Here is a 17,730-nt window from a genome sequence, read left to right as displayed (position 1 = left end):
CCTTGCTTGAACACTGTAGCCTTGTTCATGTTACCTATTCTTATTATTTGTATACTGCCCCAAACATCCATCTCTGGGCTGCAGCCAGTGTCGTTCTTTTAATATAGGAGTAATATGGTCTCTCCAAGATGAGCCAGAGACCATTCTTTACTAACTATAGTTTCTGGACTATGTACAAAGGCAGCCCCACAGAGCACATTGCAGTAATCAAAACTGGATGTTACCAGCATATGTACCACTAGTCTGAGCCTGAGGTTGTTATCTCAACTAGTGGATGCAGCTGGAGGTTTATGCCTTATACCTTGGGTACCTAAAGAGTAAATCTGCTTTGCAGCAGATTCGCAAGATGTTTACTTCATAAACTAAATTGATAGTTTACATAGCTGTGGGCTCCTCCTGCACTCCCTGTGATCTTTCTCCTATGTGCATTCCCACTGTTTCACCCCCCCCTTCAAAAGCTGCTGGAAATACAGGGTTTTTAAAAAGCTTTGGGTACCATATAATTGCTAAGAGATCTTGAAGCTTTTAAAGAGCCCATACCTCTCTGCCCATACTTTGGGCTAAGCCAGAATGCCCAGCCTCACTTGGGGGCGGGGGACAGAGTCATGTCTGTACTGGTCCATGATACGTCGGGGTAAATACAACTAATATGTGGACTGGCACACTCCAATCTGGAGTGGATTTGAATTAAAAGCCATGTGTGTAAAGCCTCCTGGCATATCAGCCAAAGCTAAAAGAAAGCACCTCTAGCCACAGCCTTAACCTTAGACACCAAGGAGAGGTTTGGATCCAGAAACACACTCGGCCCATGTACCGGTTGCTTCTGGGAACTGTTGCCCCATCCTGGTCTCCTGACCCCACACGTCATTGAGTTGGTGTCAACTCCTGGCAACCACAGAGCCCTGTGGTTGTCTCTGGTAGACTACAGGAGGGGTTCACCATTGCCATCTCCTGCACAGTATGAGATGATGCCTTTCAGCATCTTCCTATATCACTGCTGCCCAATATAGGTGTTTCCCATAGTCTGGGAAACATACCAGTGGGGAGTACCTCCATCTTATTTTATTTTTGATTCAGTCTATTAGTTATCCCCCATCCAGCCCATTACTGCCCCAGGCAGGCATTTAGGGAGGTTATGCCTTCTGATGTTGACAAGGAGAAAAAGATAACACCCTGTACCAGATCTCCTAATCTCTCAAAGCAGTTTAATGTAGGTGTTAGATGCAGGGGTGGGGAACCTTGGCCCTCTAGCTGTTTTTGAACTACAACTCCCACCATCCCTAGCCATTGTGGCTGGGGATGATGGGAGTTGTAGTTCAAAAACAGCTGCAGGGCCAAGGTTCCCCACCCCTGTAGAGCAATAGACTGTATGGAGCCCTGGGGGGCACCATATAAAAGTTCACGTTTTGAAGAACATCAGTCTCCAAGAAACACCATCTGGAATCTGTCCAAGAGATAGGAGCAGAACCAATACAAAGCAATGCCTCCCACTCCCAACCCACTCAGACAGTCCAGAAGGATATTATGGTCAATATCAAAAGCTACCGAGAGATCCAAAAGGACCAACAGTCACACTCCCTGTCACTTCCCTGTTAAAGATCACCCATCAGGCCAACAAAGACAGCCTCAATCCCGTAGCCTGCCCCAAAACTTGTTTGAAATGAGGTCTAAATAATTAGTTCAATCAGTTGCACAATCTGCATGCAGCATAAACACTTCTGTACACATGTTCAGAGCATGTGTAGCAACACCAGGTGTTTGAGGTGACCTGCACCCAATTTTAAAAACACATATATAGTTATCCACACTAATATGTAATATTATGATGACACCTTGATAACCATTAGCTATGTGAAAACAAACTATGTAACCAATTACCAATTATATGGACCAATGGTCTGACTCAGTAGAAGGCAGCTTCCTATATTCCTATGGGAATGTGCTGAGGTAGTAGAACACACTATCATTTCAGACTGCTGGCATGGAACCCCACTTTTGAAATTCCAAGATGCTGGATTTTGCTAGATACCAAAGTCTATGTTTGCACAGTATAATTACAGAACCTGCATAGCTTTGGCCCACATTTCAGTCCATATTTCATGGTACAGTCACATCTTTGTTGATTTCTATGCCAGCCTAACACAAAAGTGCACACATTTTTAGCAACATTTTATCAGCTGTTCTGCATCTACTTACCAATACATCACCAGGTCACTGAATCAGCAAGGTCTGACCCCTTGCCATTCCAAATGCTCAGTGTTAAAAAGGTTCCATTCTGTAATCAGGGCTATGCATAGATTTTTACATGCAAATTTTTTATGCTAAACATGGGCAAAAAATAAAAAATATAAATATAAAAACAAATTTTGTTCCCACCCCCGACTACTGAACAATACAACCAGTTCAAGTTAAGCAAAATTGCATAAATGGGAAGAAACAGGGAATACACAGAAAACTTTCAGCCTCCCTCTGCCTTCTGAGATATCAGCAGGTGTTACTCATAAAACTTCCAAGCTTTATAGCCATTTTAAAAAACCACACACACTTTTTCTTTATTTCCCGCCTTTGCACTGGTGGTAACGCTAAACAATAAAACTGATAGCTATGCAAGTTTTTTTAAAAAAATCAATACACAAAGTAGAACCATCAAAAATACAAATACTGAAAGATCACAAAATCAGTAAGCACACTAACAGGCAGAAGCAGCAATAGCAGAAAACTAAAGCAGAAGCGGCAGGGTCAAGACAAAGTCATGATAATTTAAAGGGTAGTTTATTTTTTAAAATATTAAAAGTGTTCCCTATATTACAAGTATAGGGACACTTGCCATTCTAAAAACAAGACATTGCTTGCTTAGCAAACAAATGCAAATAGCCACGTTGCTTAAAAGGAATCATGCTGAAACAAGGAAGCTGCTCGTTGAGTATCCCTGATGAGGGCACTCTGTATTAACACCAGTGCCACAACAGAGAACTCTTTGTCTTAGACCCTTGCTAACCTCAACCCCCTTGGGCAAGAGATCTCAAACTTGGATCCTCTGGGGATGATGGGAGTTCTAGTCCAACAACGTCTGGGGATCCTATTTTGAGAACCCCCGCCCTAGGGGTTAGAACCTGGATCTAGGCTTAGTGGGCCAGGCCAAGGCCTGTCTAGTCCAGCATCCTCTTTCCCACAATGGGCATCCAAATGGAAGCTCACGGGCAGCAAAGGCTTCCCTGCAACTGCCATTGCCTCCCTGCAACTGCCATTGCCTCCCTGCAACTGCCATCCAGAGGCATACAGCCTTTGAACCAGTGGTAGCATATAGCCAAGACTAGTAACCACTGATAGATTTCTCCTTCATGAATTTGCCTAATCCTAAACTTGTGGCCATCACCACATCTTGTGGCAGTCATTCCATAGCCTAATTATGAGCAGTGTGAATAAGTACTTCCTTTTGTACGTCTTAAGTCTCCTCCAAACGAATCAGTGTCACTGGACAACGCCTGGTTCTAGTGTTGTATAGGAGGGGAAAACATCTCTTTATGCACTTGTTTGCACCATGCATAGTTTTATAAACTTTAATCATGAACACATCAATGCCCCCCTCCCATTAAGTCACATTTTTTCTAAATATAGGCACCACACATTAGTGTTTCCTCACAAGGAAGGAGATGCAACCAGCTCACGGATAATTTCAGTAGTCCTCCTCTGCATCTTTTGCAGTTCTACAATATTCTTTTAGAGGAGAGCTGGTCTTGAGGTAGCAAGCATGACTTGTCCCCTTAGCTAAGCAGGATCTGCCCTGGTTGCATATGAATGGGAGACTACATGTGTGAGCACTGTAAGATATTCCCCTTGGGGGATGAAGCCGCTCTGGGAAGAGCATCTAAGTTCCAAGTTCCCTCCCTAGCATCTCCAACAAAGGGCTGAGAGAGATTCCTGCCTGCAACCTTGGAGAAGCCACTGCCAGTCTGTGAAGACAATACTGAGCTAGATAGACCAATGGTCTGACTCAGTATATGGCAGCTTCCTATGTTCCTAGATGCAACCAGCATCATGCATGGTATTCCAGATGTGGCTCTACCACAGATTTGTGCAAGGCCATTATAATTTTTGCAGTTTTATTTTCAATCCCTTCCTTAATGATCCCACAGCAGAGTTCTACGCAAGTCTCTCCCCCACAGGTTCTGTGGAACTAACTGGGAATCTGCTCTGATTTACACTGCTTTAACATATACATATGAAATCGCCTTGTACAGATCCTTGGTCCATGCTGCCCAGAACGGAAATCCTCAGATCTGCACTACAACTCAAACAGCTCCTGCATTCTCTTCATGGTGGTCAGGCTGACAGTGCAACTAGGCAACCCCTGTGGTGTTACTCTTGGTTTTCCTGGCTTTTGCCTGAGCACTTCAAGTTTCCCTTGGGGCTTGTGGAAGGGAAAGAGGGAGAAAGATCAAGTGCTGGTATTGAAGGCAACCAAAATTTCCAGTTGGACTGCCAATGTAGCTGCACGCTTCTCTGAAAAGGGGGAGATCGAGAAGGAGAAAATAAGAGGGTTTTGAGCCTTCAACACCCCCCCCCCACATCATCCTGGATTAAAGGGTTGACTCAAGATAACCCACCATTTCTCCTAAGCCAGCTCCTTAATTCAGAATTGGGTTGAAGAACTCAATTTCGGTATTGAAGGCAACCAAGTGAATTCTTGCTTGTGCCCCTTCACCCACCCTTAAAAAAATAAACCAAGCAAGACATGTTGCTGCACAAACACAGAAACACATGAAAGGCCAAATGTCCAGGCTCCTGGTTTGCACTTTACTCACTCTCAACAGAAAGGAAGCATTAATTAAAAAACAAACAAACAAACAAACCCCTAGAATTGTCACCTGGTTAAAACGTATCCTAGTCAGTTATTCATATGTGTTTTTTCAACTGCTGAATTGGTTCAATCTACAGAAGTTTGCTTATAAATAAAAATACTTCTGAAGGGGAGGAACAGCAGGAGAGAGGGCACGCCCTCAGCTCCTGCCTGTGGCTTCCAGCGGCATCTGGTGGGCCACTGTGCAAAACAGGATGGTGGACTAGATGGGCCTTGGGCCTGATCCAGCAAGGCTGTTCTTATGTTCTTAAGGGGTAGGACATGCTTTCCAGCTTTTCAGATGATGCAGACATGTATAGCCCCAAGTGCCATCCCCAAAGAGGCATTTCCTTGTCTGTGTGAGAAAAAGAAGGGGGGGGGGATAATTGCCTCCTATAATCATCATCATCTTCATTTGTTAGATGCCCCATAGCAAATTGTTCTCTGGGTGGCTCACAACACAGGATTAAAACATACAATAAATACACATAACACATTAAATCATAACAGACAAAAAGGGAGAAAAGAAAATATAATACAACGCAGTTTAAAAGTTCATTTTAAAGTTAGTTAAAAATAAAAACCAAATCATATCTGAATATCAGAATTTAAAAGGCCTGGGTGAACAAAAAGGTCTCTACCTGCTGTCTAAAAGAACAAAGTGATGAAGCCAAGTGAACCTCACTGGGGAGGCTATTCTATAAACAGAGTGCAACCACCTAAAAGTCCTGTTAGATGGTGCCTGCAGTGCCACCTGCAGTTTTTTTTTGGTAAGTTCCTGTGTTAAAAATTAACTAACAACTTGCAGAAAGTCCTGGGTTCAATCCCTGGCACCTCCAGTTCAAAGGAACTTGGGTAGCAGAATTGAAGAGATACCTTTGCCTGAAACCCAAGGGAGCAGCTGCCGGAGTAAACAATCCTGGGCTAGATGGCCTCAGCATAAGGCAGCATCATATCTTCAACACGTTTTAAAAATCTACTGCCCAATTAAATGCATTTTTTAAAAAAGTCAGATTATTTTTAAATAGATTACTCTAACCAGTTGACTAAGCATTGCAGCTCATTGGCCATTCAATCATATTTCCACCAAGATGGGGCTCAATTTGTACTAGCTGCCCTTAAGTTATTTACAGCTAAAGTCTGCTCTCAATTGCTTTATGGGTCACAGTTGGGCCCGTATACTAACTGCACTCCACTAGAGATAGTTCAGACAAAGTTTCTGAGATCTATTCTACAGATCCCTAGATGTGTTCCCAATGTAACATTGAGGATGGAAACTGGCATGCCTAAGATGGAAGCCCGGATGTGGTTTTCCATTCTCAGCTTCTGGTTGAGATTGTCTTTCTTTTCTACAGGCCTTGCTCACTTAATTTTTATTGATAAATTTAATTCTAGTTGGAAGCAGTCAATATCTCGCCAAATAAGTTTATATGGCTTTAGCCTGGATGGTCTATTAGAAATGGGTTTTTGTCACGCAAGACTGATATTAAAGCAGCGGATCTATGATATGGAAATGCAGACTGATCGATCTTTAATCTCTAAAGAAGTTTTCCTAGGTTTACAAATGTATAATACTAAACCTGCGAATTACCTGGGTAAGATTACTATCACTAAATATCGCAGGATGTTTACACTGGCCAGGTTTAATGTGCTACCTTCAGCTGAATTAGAAGGTAAATTTAGAGGGATCCCAAAAGAACAGAGACTATGTCCTTGTGGCTCTGGAGAACAGGAGTCTATCTTCCATATCTTACTCCGCTGTCTTTTTTATAGGGACTTACGAACTTGTTATATTTCCTCCTTACTGACTGATTTCCCAGGGCATACAGATGCATTTTACGTCAACTATCTGCTCTCAGATCAGAAGGTGGAAGTAACATTTAAAGTTGCTAAGTTCTGTGAGGCAGCTAAGAAGGCTAGACAACAGATGGTAAATCAGATTATGCTAACGGGAAATTGCTGATTAGGATGAGTCCATGTTCCTGATTATATTATGTATATATTATTACTTTATTACGTGTATTATTATGTATGTAAATTTTGGTCTATGACCGTAAATAAACATGACTGACTGACTGACATTGCAGCTCTGGTTAAAACCCTGAGCTGGGTTAAGTATCAGGTGATGGGGGAAACAGGGGGAACAGTAAAAATAAACATAGGGCTAGAGAGCTCTCCCTGTTATTCAGCAGCTCCCTCCCCTGGAAAATATTAGTTTCATAACTAACATTTATCCCCAGACAAGTCCTTAGCACTTTAACCAGATTTGCCAACTGAGGCTCTTTCCAGACTGAGGCAAAACACGGCACAACATGAAGAGTTTGCACACAAGAAGGAAACGGGAGTTTATTCCCCCTCCTCCACATGTTCCTGAAGGACCCTGCAGGCGGTTTATGGCAGCAGAGGCCGTACTTGATTTCTTCAGCTTTTCTGACCAGCTCTTCCTTCCCATGAAAAATCCGCTCCTTTCCCCCATTCACCAGAAAAGCACTAATCAAAAGGAAAGGGCTGTGTAAGGAGATGTACACAAGCAGAGTGCTTTGGAGAGTGAGGGAGCGGAGATCGTCATAGAAACCATGCATGGAAAGTTCGGGACAGTAATTCAAATAGTGGCAGGTGGAGACAGTTGGACCAGTTAGGACAGAAGGAGGAGCTGAGCGCAAGAGCTCCTGTGTGAGACTGTTCAGGGTGATTTTGTAAGAAATCTTGGTAGTTTATTGTTCAGAGTCTGTAAGAGGCCAGTAGTGAACCGGAGGAGTTCTCCGAGTGTGGAGTTTAAAGCCTGAGTGGGATTCATCTGAGGGAATGTTGTCCAGGGGCAAAATTCCACATTAAAGACGTGAAGTCTGGGTCATTACACCAAGTTCCACAAACAAAGTAAAATACACCCGTCCTAAGTTATTTGGCATACCTAAGAGCTACATATAAAAAGAAGGATAAAACTCTATGTTGTATTTAACAGCTGTCTGAAAAACAGCAACATTGCGATGGAGTCCATGTACCCTGCCTAGCAGAGTTTGTTTCCATCACATGTATGTAAATAATAAACTTTTTATTGTTTTTACATTTTAAGCTTTGTTTCTTTTTAATGCACTGAACACTTATGCCTATCCTGTGCTTGCAAAGCTACCTAATCATGGAGAGATATTCACTGAGGGCATTGTAACAAACATTAACATATGGTGGCAGCATAAGGAAGTAAGAAAACCTAATAATTACCCTGAATGTGGTGATTTAACCGGTTTAAAAAACAAAACACATCCTGGAATTGGGTGGCCCCAGGTGGAATCCTGACAGTTGTTCATGGAAAGCAATCGCTGGCCAGTAAGTGACACTGGCAGAAATCACACGAGGTCTCTGCTGCCCATCTGAACAACCTCTGAGATCACCCTGGGAAAGACTCTTCAAGCCTGCAGAAACATGTGGAGGATAAATAAGCATGCCCTTGCTTTCAATTTGCATGTAAGCTCTTCAGGTCGCAGTTTTTTGCTGTGTGGAGGGACCCCAAGTCCTCAAGGCAGGGATCATGTCACTAGTGCATTTTGTGCAGCACTTCAGACACAGATGGTGTTAAATGTTTAGTGTTAGCAACTTTCCTGGCTCCATGCTATATCAAATTAATGATGCACTTGATGACAGCAGTAAAATGGTTAACAGCGCCGGCCTGAGGACGTTAAGTACCAGTGCTCAATTGCAGGCAGCGGGTCATACTCTGGTACTGCCACCCCATTAACAGCCACCATCATGAGAGAGTTCGCCACTTCATTGGAGAGCTTCAATCGCTCATATGTTCTTATTAGGTTCATAACAACAAACCCCCGCTTGCAACTTGCAGCAGAAAAGCGCAGACATGCCGAGACTGATGCAAGTTTGCTCAACAAAGAAAACTTCTGACCCTCAGCAATAACCTTCTTGCACAAAACAGAAAAGGAAAGGTTCTTTGCTGTGTTTTTAAGTTCAAACCATTCATCCAGCATCTTCTCCTCACTGTAATTTGACAGGGTAGTGCATTCAAACTGTTTAGCCAAAGAAAGAATCTCAACCGTTCCAAAGCTGGCAAGATGACCACTATCAGGCCAAGATGTGGTATCAAATACTTCCATGTTTTTTAATAACTGTAGTGATTTTTCTGTGTCAAATCTTTGGTGCAGGTATTCTGCCCCTCTCAGAATAATTTTTGCTCGGTCAATTTGAAATCGGCACTCTTCCACCTCTACCAGATCCAAGGAGATGCCATGGAAGCAGCCATACTTCACATTTTCATCAAACTCTTCCTCTTTGGGTCCCGGCTGCTGGAGAAGATTTTGTAGTGCAAGGTATGTGCTTTCTAGGGTGTCATTCACCTGGCTGAGTAACACGTTTTCTTTTTGGAACACTTCTGAGAGGGGCTTGTAAATATTAAGAAAATCTATCAAGAAGTGGGCAAATTTTACAAAATGGAAACTTCGCATAAACGTCAGCATTCCTTTGGCTTTTTGTCCTTCATGGCCACTGTATTTCGACAGGCGCTCAAGGTGATTCACAACAGCAGGCAAGTTTTCGAGAAGAGCACTTAAGGTTTGCCTCTTGCTGATGACCCACCTCACACTGTTTGATTCCATTAACTTCACAACCTTCTGGCCTAGCCAAGAAGCCATGGCCTGCAGCTCTTGCAGCCTTTCGGGAGAGGACTGGTAAAATTTGAACATAGCCCTGATGTGCTTTTCACAACTCTTCACAAAGTCAACGTCTCTGCAGCAGGCATCAATGACTGCAAACTGAAATTTTGGAGTAACACAATGGGCTGAGGACAGCTGAGGGATGACCTCTTGGAACTTTGCAATGAGGCCGCTCTTATACTCCACTATATTGGCTGCACCCCCTGTCCCTAGACCCACAACCCATCCAGGCTGCCTAAATGGGATCTGCAGCTCATCCAAGGCTGAAACAGTTGTGGCAAAACAGGCATCCACTGTTTCATCAGGCAGCGACGCCAAACAGATATAGGATTCCTTCACTTCCGCTATTTTTATATACCGAATATAAATTGCTACACATGGCTGATCTGAGGAATCTGTAAAACCATCCAAAAGAATGCTAATGCAGGGCGACTGACGTATGTAGTCAAGAATTTCCTTCCGAAGCGTGTCTGCGATGCACTTGATGAAGAGAGTGCATGCTACTCTGTTTCTGTACCTAGGTATGATGGGAGCTCCCATGACCTGCAAGAGGTCTAAAGCTTTCTCGTAATCGTTCAGTGGTTTTGAATGGTAAGCGATGTCGTAAGCTGCACTAAAAAGGTGCTCCATGTTTTTCAACACATAGCTGGACATCTTGGTCATGCGCTCGGCCACTGGAGCACCATCAGGGTCTTCCTTTGCTGTTAATGCTCTGACACAAAGGTTATGGGCATTGCTCTTGTCGTGATGCTTGAGAGTTTCCACTTTGAATGGTCCGGTGTATCCAGTGACTAATTTGGAAACCGGACCATGAACAGGTGGCTTTTCCTTGCACACAGCACAGTACAGAGTGGTCTGACTTTTGTCAGCCTCCAGCCATGGAAACTGAGAAAACCAAGATTTCTGAATAGATCGGGGCCCTACAGTCTTTCTTCCTATGCCGGCTGCACCCAGTTCTCTTCCACAACTGTCTGGATATAGGGTCGGAGGCCATGGTTCTGTTGGAGGACACAAGGAAATAGCATAGTTGTCCATCGAATCGTGATTGTCTAGGTCTTCCACCATTTCAACCTTGATTATTCCTTTTGAGACAAATGAAAACAACAGGGTTGGTTGGGTCATGTCATTTTGCTCTGTGCCTTGCCATTGCTTGGGCCTTGGGGGGCTCCTATGCCTGCTCTTTCCTACTCACAGCAACTGTGTGATGCCACCTTTTTGCAATAATTATGTTTGGTATGAGATAGTGGCTTCCTTCCATAGGCTCTCCAACGGTGGCCCTTCCACTGTTTTTGGACTGCAGCTCCCATCAACCCCAGACACAATGGCCAATAGCCAGGAATGATGGGAGTTGTAGGCCAACATTTGTAGGAGGGTCATAGTTTGAGACCCATACTCTAGACCAGCAGTGTTCAAATGCAGCCCTCCAGCTGTTTTTGGCCTACAACTCTCATCACCTACCAGCCACAGTGGCCAGTAGCCAGGGATGATGGGAGTTGTATGCCAGAAACAGCTGGAGGGCTGCAGTTAGACACCCCTCCTCTAGACCATCTTTGTCAGGTGCTGGCTCCTGTGTGACCAGAATGCACTTAAAGGCAAAGGCTCTCAAGGAAGGCCAGTGGAGTAGTACAGCTTCCCGTTTTTCTGTGTTGCTTTGGCAGTCTCTCTTGGGCATCTATAGGCTCCTAATCTGAATGGCTGGGGGCCCCGTGTCAGGGGTGGCCTCAGTCCTAGCATATTGCTGCCAGTGATAAAGGACCACTTTCAACCAAGGTTCATTTAGCTCTGCCTGTCCTGCCTTGGATTCCCATCACCCCTTGCTTTCTACCTACGAATTGTATCTAGTGGATACATGCCACTAGATACTGGCATGTATCCCTACCCAACTATTATAATTACCAAGGCATCTGCCAAGACCATCATAGCCAGGAAGGGTCCACTGCTGACTCCCTGCTATTGCTCTTCACTGCTATCACCAATTGCCCATCCTCTTGAGCAGGCAACCAGCAATAGCTCCTTCTTGCTGCTATCACCTGGTTACTTGCCAGCGCTTTGGCCAGGAAAGCAGATGCTTTCTAAGGAGGAAGAACAGTCATCCCCAAAGGTAGTGGTGCTGTAAAGGAATCACTGAGAGCATCTTACTGAGGGCCCCTGAAAACCTGCTATTACCTCACCCTGAAAATTGCTCCCACATAAATCCAACTGTCTTGGCCTAGCTGTCTGCCTTAGGCCTGAGCCAAGCTTCAATTATGGCTAGTCGGGCTTTTATAAACATAAAAAACCAATAGGTACAAAGTTCAGTGACAATGCTTCCTCCTCAGCACAATACATCACTGAGTGCCCACAATGTCCAAGGAACTGAGTTAATTGCTACTACATTCTCACAAGCTACTGGGAAACAAATCCATGTGGGCAAAGGTCCCGGAGCAAATCAATTTAAGGCACTCACCTCCGAGAAAGTTTGGCTGAGGCACTGCAACTCCTGGCACTTGGCAATCTGAATCGATAAAAACAGAGTCTGTTTTTCAAAATCTTATCTGGAAAGAAGGGCAGATGTTTCTGCTTATAGACTCAAACATGCATTTAGAGTCCTCTCTGGTACTTAGAAGAGAAACCCCAGAGGTTGCTGGCTCTTCAGCAGACATTTGCCTTCTGAGGTGTGGCTAACGGTGATGTCTGAAAGATCTTTTCAGTCATTGTGCCCCTGCAAGTGCCAACCCCGCACCTCACCCACATAAACACACTTTGCAGAAATGCAGTGCAGGAGCCAAGGTGGACATACCTGTAGCACTGGATCTCTCTCTATGAGCTCCACCCCTTTCCAAGCAAACTGAGGAGAGGAGAGCTGGTCTTGTGGTAGCAAGCATGACTTGTCCCCATAGCTAAGCAGGGTCTGCCCTGGTTGCATATGAATGGGAGACTTGATGTGTGAGCACTGCAAGATATTCCCCTCAGGGGATGGAGCCGCTCTGGGAAGAGCAGAAGGTTCCAAGTTCCCTCCCTGGCAGCATCTCCAAGATAGGGCTGAGAGAGATTCCTGCCTGCAACCTTGGAGAAGCTGCTGCCAGTCCATGTAGACAATACTGAGCTAGACAGACCAATGGTCTGACTCAGTATATTTATTTATTTATTCATTTATTCATTCATTCATTCGATTTCTATACCGCCCTTCCAAAAATGGCTCAGGGCGGTTTACACAGATAAATAATAAACAAATAAGATGGCTCCCTGTCCCCAAAGGGCTCACAATCTAAAAAGAAACATAAAAGAGACACCAGCAACAGTCACTGGAAGTACTGTGCTGGGGGTGGATAGGGCCAGTTACTCTCCCCTTGCTAAATAAAGAGAATCACCACATTAAAAGGTGCCTCTTTGCCAAGTTAGCCAGGGTTATATGGCAGTTTCCTATGTTCCTAACTGTCCTTCTTGTCTGTAGGAGTATGTTTCCTCGAAGAGCAATTGGAAGAGGCATGTTCCACCACCCCTGAGTTTGACTGGGGGTGTTTAAATAAAAATGTAGTTATCTGGCTGCACTTTGTACATTCCCTCCAGGCGTCTTAACATTGGCAGCACTGATGAGGGCTTTGCCCATGCCTTTGTGATGCCTGTATCAGAACAAGAAGCATCAGGAATGCAGCAGAATTTGAAGCATTTGGTGTTTTTACAAAGTCATTTGCAGGGTCATCTATTGGAGGAATAGGTTCCTTAATCATGAGCCCTAGTGTGTCTGCTTTTGCCATTTCCATGATCTGTAGACTGTCATTGTGCAAATCTTGTGAAGTCTCTGCTGGCTTCTCCACTACGATTGCCTTGTGTGGTACTGGCTCTGATGGAATGTCTGTTTCTCCTTCAGTGATGGCTGCAGTAGCTCCAGTCCTGTCAATCACCTTTTAAAGCCCAAGGAACCACCCTCCAGGTGGGATTCCTAAGGGAGGGGCTTTAGAATGGAGTGTGGCATTTAAACTAGAGTGGTATATAGGGACGGACAGGGCTAGAGAGTGGATCTCTAGAGAGACAGGGTCTGTTGGGTTCCAGGAACTGGTGGGGTTCCAAGGAGGGACTGGGTCGGACAGGACCTGTGTCTATAGGTGATGGGCAATCCAATGGTGGCTACCTCAGTCAAATTTTTAATCCATCTGTCCATGCACACTGTGTAGAACATCTGCCAGTGGGTGAAATCTGTGTGTCACAAATCTTACATCATACCATATATACACTGTAGCCAAGCCTTGCTATTGTTGTTATAGAAACCACTACACGTGTGGAGACCTGCTTTGGCAGAGAAAAACCTTTAATTGTCTTATTTAATCATATTTCTATACCACCTGATATGTACATCTCTAGGAGATGTACAAAATTTAAAATATTTAAAGTTACAAATTAACTTCTGTAATGTAGCTTATTGTAAAGCAGCTTATATACAGCTGCTTGTACATAAATAAACTTGATTTCATTTTATTCTTTATTTGATTTTTGTTTTATTTAGAACTTCATCCTGCGTCTAGTGCATTAAACGTTCTCCTCACGCAGCCCTCAGCTACACTAGTAGGGGTTGTCAGGATAAAAACCAAAGCAGAAAGAGCTTGGTGGTGGCAGCAAAGACTAGATAAAGAGAAGTTGAAAGAAAGAAATATTTCTCGGTAATAGAGGTCCACATAGGTTTAAGGTTGTTAACCACTCTAGTTTTGAGTACAGACCCCCCACTCACTAGCAGTGTCCCAGGCTGACGAGTAGGGTACTGCTCATCACACTCCCCTTCTGTCTCAGGAGAAGAAGTCACTAGACTTCTCACCTGTATCTTCCTCTGCTGCTGACAGCTGCACATTACCTGGAGCAGGACCTGATGGAGGGTGTTGCTGCTGCTTGTTCTCAACTCCAGAGGTTATAGGAGCTGGCTCCATCAATCTGTTCACCACTGTGGACATCAATGTCAAGGTTGCTGTAACCATCAGAGCTGGTTCTTTAAACGCAGATGATATTTGAGTGGTTTGCACAGACAGTAGCAGGAAAGGCATTTGCAGTAGACAGGCAGGTGGAAACAACATCCCTCAACAGCCTTTTGGGTAGTTGCTGTGTTGCTGTCTGGCCAAGAAACCCCCAAAACCTTTCTTTTCCCTTTTATTTTTGAATATTGGGTTTTAGGGGGGTTTAGAATTTTTAATGTTTTAAATGATTTTAATTGTTAAGTGATTTGATGTTTTAAATTTTAATTGTAAACCGCCCTGAGACACATGTTTTGGGCAGTATAGAAATGTAAAAATAAAATAAAATAAAATAAAATAAAAATCATCACCACCACCAACCCTGGTGGTTGCATCACATTTAAGTGTATAGGTGGAGACTTTCCACCACACATGACTTGTGCCTAAGTGAGCCCATTCTCATCTTGTCAGCACAGAAATTAGAGATGTGCACGGAACCGGCTGGCCCGATTCGAGGCCAGATCGGCCACGAACCCAATCGGGACAGTTTGGTCTGGCACCCCTTCAACCCCCCCCCAGTTCAGTTTGGGGGTACACAATCTTAAAATTCTGTTAAAAATTTGTTAAACATGGCCGCCAGGTGAAGGCCAAAAACTGGCCGAAGAGCACCCAAACCAGGCGAGGGGGTGATTTAGAAGGGTGATTTAGAATGTGGGGGGGGGACCCTCCTTGGACCACTACCACCCCCGCCGCCTCCAGGAATTCCCCCGAGGGGAGTAAAAGGTAAATAAAAAATAAATACTTTTTAAAAACAGAGTTTTAAGATCGCAAACCCCCCAAACTTGGGGGGGGGGGTTTGTTTCGGTCTGGGTCCGAACCAAACTGGGGGTGGGGGGTTGGTTCGACCCCGAACCGGTTTGCACATCCCTAATAGAAATAGTCCTCCACTGATTGGCTGCAGTCCACTGTTCGTAGGATACTTTGAAGACTATGACTGCCCTCTAAAGGTTTTTGACAGGAATTGCATGCACTGAGAATATTACCGATAGAACCCCTTTGCATCCCTTTAAGTACAGCAGACAATGTCTGTGGGGAGGGCCCCAAGGTGCCCGTCATGCTGGCGACCCTGTTGCATAAATCAAAGATAAACTGGGTGAGACAGATGGAGTTCTGGGTCTCTCCCTCATCTCCTTGTCTTCTAATGTATACTCTGACACCGTGTCTGGGAACTCTTTCCAAGACTTCAGACCAATCACAATCTTCTATTTCGATGATCATATGGTTTCTTTCCGCGGTCTCTCCAGGAGCATTGTCTATCAATGTCACAGCTAATGACAATACTGGTGATTTATTATGAAATATCTTGGGCTTTTTGTGCTTGTGTGTCACTTTAACCGTAGGCTTTGAGTCAGTCATAGCAGCAGCACTCTTTTCGCTCTTTCTTGGTGCACTCCAATTTGCTGTGCTCTCGAGTTCTTTTCCTGGCATCCCCCAATGCCAAGGATGTGCTGTGCCTCAGTGGAGTGCAGGACTTATCAGCATTTTCTATGGGCAGTTGAGACTTCCGACTTGCTAGCTCTGACTTGCCCACCTGCATGTTCTCCTCCAGAAGTTGCTCTGGGGGCTTGGGTACTCCCAATCCCATAGAAATCATTAGTGTTGACACTGTCAGTGTCATGGAGCCTGTGTTGTACTTTGCTGATACAGAAAGCAACTGGGTTGCTTTCTAGAAAACAATGAGAAGAGCGTAAGAACAGGATGAAGAAAGTTAGGGGAACGACCAAAGCAAACACTGGGGCTGGCAAGAAGTGAGCCAGCTAGTGGATTTAACAGAAAAAATAACTTATATGGTTACAGAAACCAGGATTTGGTGGACAGAGGGCTAGGTCATAAAGCGCAGCTCTGAACATGAGAGTGCCCGAATCTTTTGTGTTTGAAAATCCCTGGCAAATATTGCAGGAATGAACATTGTGATTCTCACACAGACATGTTAAACAAAGCTTGTGTCTGTCAGAAGTTGAAAACTTTGCTTTGCACTCTGTGCACCTCTTAAAGGACTTTCTGGCACTTGTGAATAATTCACTTTATTTCTTGAATGCAAATGAATCTCTCTCTCTCTCTCTCTCTCTCTCTCTCTCTCTCTCTCTCTCTCTCTCTGCCTCTCTTATGTAAATCCCCCAACAGGGGAAAGGAGCTCAAGAAGAGTGAAGCTCCCTTGATCCACTCAGCTGGGCAGTAAAAAAAGAAATGAAAGTGGGACATACCAATGGCTGCAATTCAACGGAAGCAGCGCCCACGTGTAGGCAATGTTGGTGCCTTGCCAGGAGCTCTGGGGTGTCCCGAGATCTCGACTGTGCATTCCATTATGTATGCATTCCAGGAGGATCATGATAAGAATCACAAGGTTCCCTGTCCCAAAGGGCTCACTATCTAATAATCACACACACACACACACACACACACACACACACACACACACACACGCCACCAGCAACAGCCACTAAAAATATACTAAGAATATACTGAAGATCAACAGTTGTTCTCTCCCTGCTAAATATAAGTGAATAGTTGGTGGGAAAGAGTCACTTTGTTAGCAGGGGTCATGAGGTAGTTTAGTTTTACTGGTTTGTGTTAGGTTTTTTACACATTTGTGTTAGCTGCCTTGTTGAAAAGCAGGATACACATGCATAACATGAATAAATACAAGGAAGCAGCTACCTTGAGGCTCTTGTTCTCCTGGCTGGTTCTGGTGCAAAGCCAACTCTTTGAAGGGAAGGCTCTCTTGGAATAACTGAGAGTTTGGCACAAGGTGTTCTGCAGAGAAACAAATACATGCATATACTGGATGGGGCTCAACGGCTCACATGTGTCTGCTTTGCTCCATTTTGGGAGCAGAGAAAGTAGACAAGTTTGTTGCTCGAGGTGGAGGGAAGAACATGCAGCAGCAATGACGCAGAGAGGCCCAGAACTGCTGCTGCTGCTGCATGCAAGCTCCGTCCACGCTGTCTCACTTGCCGAGCAATGGTGCACTACAGGTCAGCCAGGGAGAAGAGGGGTAGCATTGGGGCCAGTAAGTTGGGGATGAGGCTAACAAAAGAGATGGGATCAGCAAAAAAAAAAAGGCATGGGGCGGTGGCAGTGGAGGTGAGCCAATAGCAGCAGGCAGGAGGGGTGACTCCTGGGGCAAGGCAAGGTATCCACACTCACCGCCCTGTGGCGCACTCACAACCTAAGGCCTCATCTGGCCTCATGGGGGAGCTGCCCCTAACACAGGGCACCGACCAACCATGAAAAGGAGTTGTATTGCAAGATC

At 44.6% G+C, this 17,730-nt stretch overlaps 1 protein-coding gene across 9 annotated transcripts in view; it reads right to left on the bottom strand.

The window, feature by feature from the left end:
- Positions 1-1,366: 1,366 nt before the first annotated feature.
- Positions 1,367-17,730, bottom strand: part of LOC128347412 (zinc finger protein 862-like) — a 27,714-nt gene continuing 11,350 nt past the window's right edge. For 7 of the 9 annotated variants that reach the window (XM_053301987.1, XM_053301986.1, XM_053301990.1 and 4 more), the window contains 3 exons: positions 17,136-17,231; positions 11,945-11,992; positions 4,770-10,580 (listed from right to left, as the gene is read on the bottom strand). In XM_053301987.1, the coding sequence (XP_053157962.1) occupies positions 8,491-10,580; positions 11,945-11,992; positions 17,136-17,231 (2,234 nt within the window). In that variant the 3' untranslated portion in view covers positions 4,770-8,490. Of the gene's footprint in view, positions 4,504-4,769; positions 10,581-11,944; positions 11,993-17,135; positions 17,232-17,730 lie in introns of those variants that run through there. The other 2 variants (XR_008317557.1, XR_008317556.1) reach the window with 2 other exon arrangements.

Source organism: Hemicordylus capensis, chromosome 2 (genome assembly GCF_027244095.1).
Source record: "Hemicordylus capensis ecotype Gifberg chromosome 2, rHemCap1.1.pri, whole genome shotgun sequence".
In the NCBI taxonomy this organism is placed as follows: Eukaryota; Metazoa; Chordata; class Lepidosauria; order Squamata; family Cordylidae; genus Hemicordylus; species Hemicordylus capensis.
Note: the sequence above shows the minus strand (reverse complement) of the source record. Positions and strands in the feature narration are given on the sequence as shown.